At 40.5% G+C, this 7,458-nt stretch overlaps 1 protein-coding gene across 1 annotated transcript in view; it reads right to left on the reverse strand.

The window, feature by feature from the left end:
• Positions 1 to 685: 685 nt before the first annotated feature.
• The window catches only part of IL6ST (interleukin 6 cytokine family signal transducer), a 22,650-nt gene continuing 15,877 nt past the window's right edge, over positions 686 to 7,458 (reverse strand). The window contains exons 12-15 of the mRNA XM_010167511.1: positions 6,371 to 6,511; positions 4,974 to 5,070; positions 2,646 to 2,727; positions 686 to 1,819 (exon numbers count right to left, since the gene is read on the reverse strand). Coding sequence (XP_010165813.1) covers positions 1,094 to 1,819; positions 2,646 to 2,727; positions 4,974 to 5,070; positions 6,371 to 6,511 — 1,046 coding nt within the window. The 3' untranslated portion in view covers positions 686 to 1,093. The remainder of the gene's footprint in view (positions 1,820 to 2,645; positions 2,728 to 4,973; positions 5,071 to 6,370; positions 6,512 to 7,458) is intronic.

Consider the following 7,458-nt stretch of genomic DNA (forward strand, 5'->3'; position numbering starts at 1 on the left):
TAAGTTTTTTTTTTTCTTCTGAGAGCTTCAATAACTTAAATGCTTTGTTTTTTTTGCTGTTTACAGTTTCACTGCAGCATTAGCAGCGAGGTAACAGCACACTAACTGTTGTAGTCAATCAAGAAGAAGGTCATATTCCCTTCTTCCTGAGCAGCTAGAAAAAACAGTAAAACTCACAGCTCATTACTTGCCTCTCAAACTGTATACAGCAAAGGTGCACTTATAAAACAAAGGCAATTTATATGACCAGAAAGGTATAGCATAATCAGACAGTGATTTGCGTATAAAACCTTTAAACAACTGTCAATTTGAGTTTTCATATGGATATTTAAATTTTTGAACATGAGACTGAATTGCTGTGTGTCAAGGTGCAAGGCACGTTTTTACGCCGAATTATTACATAGTTTGTGTGCACGCATATCTAATGTAGGCAGAATATCAATTACTGTAGTAGCATTCAGAGTCAAGCAATCATGGTGTTTTCTTATTTGCACACCATAGCAAGTTCTATTTATTTTTTATAATTTTTAAATTGGGATGAACATGATTTGCACATTTGGTAAGTAGGAAACTGAGATTACTGGGCCAAATCAAAATTCAGGAAGTCCATCAAGCTACTAAAAAGTATATGACAAGTATTCTTCCACATTAGAATTCTAAGCTTCAATCTTGCTTTTGCACAAAGATGCTCCAAGCAACTAAAGCTGGCTTTTTAGGCTTGTACACTATCACAAATCAAAGTATTTATTCTAGGAGGTCTATTGGCTGATGTGATTAAATGAAACTTGCCATTTTCAGTGATTTGTAAATCTGACAGGACAAGACAAAAAACCCCAAGGTAGCACAAAGGCTTGTTCAGCTATCCAGACATAAGATTTTATGTAGTGCATAAAAGTCAGTCTCCAGTAGGTCTGGACTGCAAATTTTCCACAAGAACACAGTCCTTATTGTACTCTGTCAAATCACTCTTTGCTTAATTTCAATATTTCTATCTGCATTCAGATAAAAATATCTAGCTTAATTTATCAGAAACACAGGAGAAAGTGTGAACAGGCACTAAGGAAGGCCTAAACAGAGCCAGTCTCTCATGCTCTCACTGAGGCATATAGCCCCCTTGTCTCACAGTCTGCGGGAGGTAACTCTTTGGCATTTCATCAACTGAGAGTGGATTTCCTTCCACTGTTTCAGATGTCAGAGTTTGTCCTTCAGTACTTGCCTGTAAAACATCTGACAGAGCAGCTTCCTGGGTATTTTTTTCCAGCCCAAGGCCAAATGGCTGTGAACTCTGACCTGAGATCTGCATTTGTGCAAATCCAACAAGATCCCTCTCACTGGCAGGAGTAATTTGCTTTGCTCTTTCAAAGCATGGCCTGTCTGCGTTGGTTTCATCCTGACCACCACTTTGTTTGAAATACTGCTGCCTTTGTGTTGTACTGTCACCTCCTCCAGCGTGATCCTCTGATCTCTCTTCTGAATCTAGCAGTGGCTGAGTTGACTCAGACCTTGAAAAGACTTGTACAGGTGTTTGGTCTCTGTAGCCATTAAGTACTACAGTTGAATACTGTACAGTACTTGAAGTGTTTTGTGTAGTTTCACCTTCATCGCTGTCAGAGACACTTTGCCTAGGAGAAGACATGCACGAGGATCCTCCAATACCACTGCTGTGCCCTTCTGAAGTACTTTTTTCCTTTTTAAGCAAGTCAAAGGGTTTTAGATCTTGTTCTGAAAAAGACTTCTTGTCATCAGCTTCTATTTCTACGACGCTTACATCTGTAAAGCTGCCTTCTGGGTACATCTGATCTTTGGAACTAAAGTTATGCTGAAAGAAAGAGATGGATGTTGCCTAAGAGGAAGGTTATGTTAAAAATAAAAAATATCCAATTAAATATCTGAATTTTTATTCTGTAATTGTCGAGTTTCTTCATGCTAGTTTTCTCCTTACTAAGTTTGGCAATATCTCCAAAGTACCTGTTACAAAATGAAGGATGTAGCTTTGTTTCCAATACAAAGTATAGTTATGCAGCTATTCTAGAACTTTAATTTTTATTATTGATAAGAGCCAAATCCATACAATCATTTGCTGTGCAGCACAGGAATATTCTATATTGAGGGCATACATACATTACTTCCACTAATGTATTCAACATCACAGCACTTCATAGAAGTTAGCCACAGTTTATTCAATAGAATTTGCTATGCCATTCACCCCACATGGGGCACAAATTTCGTTGCCATCTCCTCATTCCTGAGGAACTCTAAGAACTTGCTCTCTCATTCATGACTAAGCTGTACAACCAAGTCACTTCAAGGTTTTAAGAATGGGAATAATGAATTCTGTTTACTTTACCCTGGTTTCCCATAAATGAGTAAAATAACTAGGACTTGACCCTTCCAACTAGTAAATGGAATATAATTCACAGTCTTAAAGCCTGCTCTATGGAGTGAACTTGTAATGTTTTCTAATGCTGAATCTATTGATGCAGTTAAGTTTTCTAACTGTGTTGTATCACAATGTAATTAAACTTAACATTGAGGGTTTTTTTTCCTTGAAATCTGTGTGTCCTAGAAAACAGAAGACTCACTGGTTAGTTTATCTGAAACCTTGTGGTCTATGAAGACATAGGATGCAGAATGATGAGTATTACCTTAGCTGGAACTTGAGGAGACCACTGAGCAATGTTACTCTTGGATGGATCAGGGACAATAGGCCAGATATGCTTTTTAATTCTGTAAAGGATTAAAAATAGAATAAAATTACAAGACGCACTCCCTAAATTCCTATGTTGGTAGCAAGCATTGCATAATCCAGGACACCACTCCCTTACAAAGCAATTTGGCAAGAGTATTTATTTCCAAATAGGAATGCTTCCTGCATTTCTTTACATCTCTGTAGGAACCTGTACTACTTCCAACATAAGGCAAACCAACAAATGTAACAGTTAGTGAAGGATTTCCACACTGATAGCACCCTAGAATCTACAGAGCAATTATTTAAGTAAAGTCTATGATGCATGTCAGTATAAAAAGACATTGTTGCTTCTTTAAGATAGCTATGAATATTATCGTTGTCAAAATCTAAGACAACTTCACTAAAAATAAAGTGAAAATATTTGAAGAAAAGTTTTGTCTTTCATAACCCTGAGCTCTTAAGTTTACAAATGTAATAATTGTTTCTTAACAACAGAAGTTTCTGTAGATGAACCACCCCCAAACAAACTAACTTTGAACCACTAAAGAGTGGATAGATGCATCAGGTTCCAAGTTAGTTTGTTTGGGGGTGATTCATCTACGGAAACTTCTGTTGTTAAGAAGTGGAACCTCCTGTGTTCCAGCTCACACCCATTACCCCTTGTCCTATCACTGGTTGTCACTGAGAAGAGCCTAGATCCATCCTCATGACACTCACCCTTTATATATTTATAAACATTCATGAGGTCACCCCTCAGTCTCCTCTTCTCCAAGCTAAAGAGACCCAGCTCCCTCAGCCTTTCCTCATAAGGGAGATGCTCCACTCCCTTCATCATCTTCGTGGCTCTACGCTGGACTCTCTCAAGCAGTTCCCTGTCCTTCTTGAACTGTGGGGCCCAGAACTGGACACAATACTCCAGATGTGGCCTCACCAGGGCAGAGTAGAGGGGGAGAACCTCTCTTGACCTACTTACTAACCACATCCCTCCTAATGCACGCCAGGATGCCACTGGCCTTCCTGGCCACAAGGGCACAGTGCTGGCTCATGGTCATCCTGCTGTCCACCTGGACTCCCAGATCCCTTTCCCCTATACTGCTCTCTAGTAGATCATTCCCCAACCTGTACTGGAGCCTGGGGTTGTTTAGTGGAGTCCACTGTAGAGCCACCAAGATGATTAAGGGAGTGGAGCATCTCCCTTCTGAGGAAAGGCTGAGGGAGCTGGGTCTCTTTAGCTTGGAGAAGAGGAGACTGAGGGGTGACCTCATGAATGTTTATAAATATAGAAAAGGTGAGTGTCACAAGGATGGAGCCAGGCTCTTCTCAGTGACAACCAATGATAGGACAAGGAGCAATGGGTGTGAGCTGGAACACAGGAGGTTCCACTTAAACTTCAGAAGAAACTTCTTTACAGTGAGGGTGACAGAGCCCTGGAACAGGCTGCCCAGGGAGGTTGTGGAGTCTCCTTCTCTGGAGACATTCAAGACCCGCCTGGACGCCTTCCTGTGTAATCTCATTTAGGTTCCTGCTCCGGCAAGGGGGGTTGGACTAGATGATCTTTCAATCATCTTCCAATCCCTAACATTCTGTGATTCATTAAGAACCAATTTTAGGAGCACCAGGGAGGTCAGGAGGAAAAGGGCACAAAATCCTGTCTTTAATTATAAAGAAAAGATAGTTGACTGAGGACATGGGGGAGGTGCCGCTCCTTGCCAGAGAAAACCCTTAAGCAATAAGCTCTCTGTGGTAGAGGGAGCAAGAGGAGGCATGATGTTTCCCAGCAGACAGTTAATAGGCAAAAGGTTTGATGAGGTTATCCAAGGTAAACAAATATCTGCCTAATTTTTTTGGCCATAAAGCCTGAAGCTTGCTAACACTGTAATTAAATAGCTCAAATACAGTCAACAAAAAGATCTTCTGTGCTGTGCAAACCATCATTCCACTCTCATATGATGACTAAGAAAATAATACAGACAGTATATCCTGATGAAGACCTAACCTAATCCTGGCAAACTGTAGCAACAAAAGCATGAATTTCCTTGCTGGACTGAGTCATGGAACATTTAGTTTTTGCTGCTAATTGTTAACAGTAACAAATTAAATCAGGGCATCTTCTAATACTATCACAGAAAACACAAAAACATTTATCACCAATCAATGTATGTGTGTTTTACCTTCTTTTTCTGATCTAACTGCAGAGTATTTACTTGTTTGTATTGAACTACTGCCATCTCTCTGTTATGCCCAGAAATATCAGAAGCGTAAGAGAGACTTCATTTATACTTACAAGTCACGTTTGTTGAAGCAAAACAAAACTCCAAGGAGCACAATCAACAAGAATGCTAAACACACAGGTACAACTATGGCTTCAATCTCTCCTTTCCCTGTAGAAAAAAAAAAAAAAAAAAGAGAGAAGCAGTTACAGCCCACTTTGGCATTTAAGGAACTCATCAGCAGCATGCATTCCCAAAGGGACAGGGCAAATCTGAAAATGAATACACCCACAGCACTCAGTCTTAAGCTTCACTTTCAGAAGAACCTTTTCACCATATGAAAAGAGTGTGTTTGGGACAGAGCTTTTTATGTTTTCACAACAATCTAATGCCTTGCATCAACAGAAAAACACAGGTTGCTCTAGAAGCTGCAATACTGCCAGAGCAACTGACTTTACAGTTTGGGCAGGTATGACAGTAACATCTGTGTGAAATCATCTGTGGTCCAGATGTTTCAGTGGCCTACTGGCTGCTGTAACAACATAGCAGTCAAATAAATAATGTAAGCAAAGTCACTGGTCATCCATCAGTTTATTCTGTACATGAAAATATCCTCTGCCTGCAAATGCTTCAGGTTGCATTATTGTTATTTATACCTTCCAGTGTTATACACATTCTTAAGTAAACTTTACATAATGCTTAGGGAAGAGCAACACTATACAAAAGGATATAAAAACCTGCTATATCTAAAAAAGTGCATTCCGCAACAAAGTTCAGTTAATATTGTTGCTTTTAGCATTACAAATAGGAAGCACTCTCTAAAGCTGAGCATACAATAACTTTAACCCTTCAAAATGAGTCTCTGCAGAGAACTGTAGCAAACTGCAATAGTGATATGAATGAGAATGTGTAACCTGAGGAAGGCTGTTAAGAACAGCATGTCCTGACTGGCACCCAGATTAGCAGATCAAGATCCCAGCACACCTCTGCAACTTCTCAGGACACCCATAGCAGGATAATAAAGGTCAACCTACTCTTCAGATTAAAACAGACTCTGGACTCTTTAAGACCAGGGTAGGAACCATCATACAACAAAAAAGAAGACAAGGCGACTGAGTAAATCCTAATGACTCACACATAGTCAGGCCAAAAGAACACTATAAACTAAAGTATACACAAAACACATCCAAACCCAGCACTTTTGACAACATAAAAAGCTGATCCAGGAAACCTGCAGAGGATAGCTTGTCCTCTGTACAATCAGAGGAAATCCTGACTAAACTACTTCTTTGTGACTGAGAACTAGATAGGCTACCTGGATTATCATGCATCTTGTGACTATGATTGCAGCTGAAACTTTTTTTCTTTGAAATAAAATCACCTTCCTCACCATTAGATCTTGCACAGAGAGCCTTGCTATACTGTTGCAACATTACTTCCTACTTCTACTAATCGGGCCATGCTTCCTTACCAAATTTTTGTGTCGTAAAGGTAAAATCAGGACCACTCCTGCCTCCTTCATCTGTGTACGCCATCATCCGCACAGTATATAGTGTGTCACTGGTTAGAGAAGAAAGGGTATACTCTGTCTTGGAAGGATCTACAGTCACAGCTATAAAGAGGAAAAAAAATTATATTAGTTTTTTTGTACAATTTATTAAACCTCCACAAACACAGTTGTGTTAGGACATCATGTCTTCAGATATACAAGGTAGTTTTAGTAGGATGCATGGTTGTATGGAAAATACAACAGAGACTGCAAACTTGTGCAAGAAATGCTGAGATTTGTTTGTTTCTGCTCAAGTGTTTGCATTTAGTCTCTTTCTTGATGGTATTTTATATGTTAGTTGTCTGTGGTTCTCCCCCCCCTCCCCAGAATGTAGCTACAAACCAGAAATAGCTAGTTACTAACTAGAAAACACATGGTTAACTGGAAGTAACAAGAAGTAGGGTAGGCCTAAGCAATTGTCCCTTCCAATTTAAGCATTTCTGAAAGAAAAACTTTTGATAGTGCTAGCTCCCTGTCTTAGGCCTGCAGATCATACAACCTACTGAGAACTAAAATGCACTTCAAACAAGATGTTGAGAGCTCTAGGAGGATTAAAAATCCCCCTCCCTTAAATCCAGCTGGCAGCCAGTCACCAGTGGTGCTGCCCAGGGCTCAGTTTTGGGGCCAGTCTTGTTTACTATCTTTATTAATTATCTGGATGATGGTACTGAGCACCCTCAGTAATTTTGCAGATGACACCAAGCTGGGTGGGAACGCTGATCTGCTCGAGTAGGAAGGCTCTGCAGGAGGATCTGCACTGGACAGGTTGGATCAATGGGCTGAGGCCAATTGTATGAGGTTCAGCAAGGCCAAGTGCCGGGTCCTGCACCTGAGTCACAACAACCCCACACAACACTACAGGCTTGGGGAGGAGTGGCTGGAGAGCTGCCTGGCAGAAAAGGACCTGGGGGTGTTGGTCAACAGCCAGCTGAACATGAGTCAGCAGTGTGCCCAGGTGGCCAAGAAGGTCAACAGCATCCTCGCTTGTATTAGAAATAGTGTGGCCAGCA

This window comes from Antrostomus carolinensis, unplaced genomic scaffold (assembly GCF_000700745.2).
Source record: "Antrostomus carolinensis isolate BGI_N321 unplaced genomic scaffold, ASM70074v2 scaffold5405, whole genome shotgun sequence".
Lineage (NCBI taxonomy): Eukaryota > Metazoa > Chordata > Aves > Caprimulgiformes > Caprimulgidae > Antrostomus > Antrostomus carolinensis.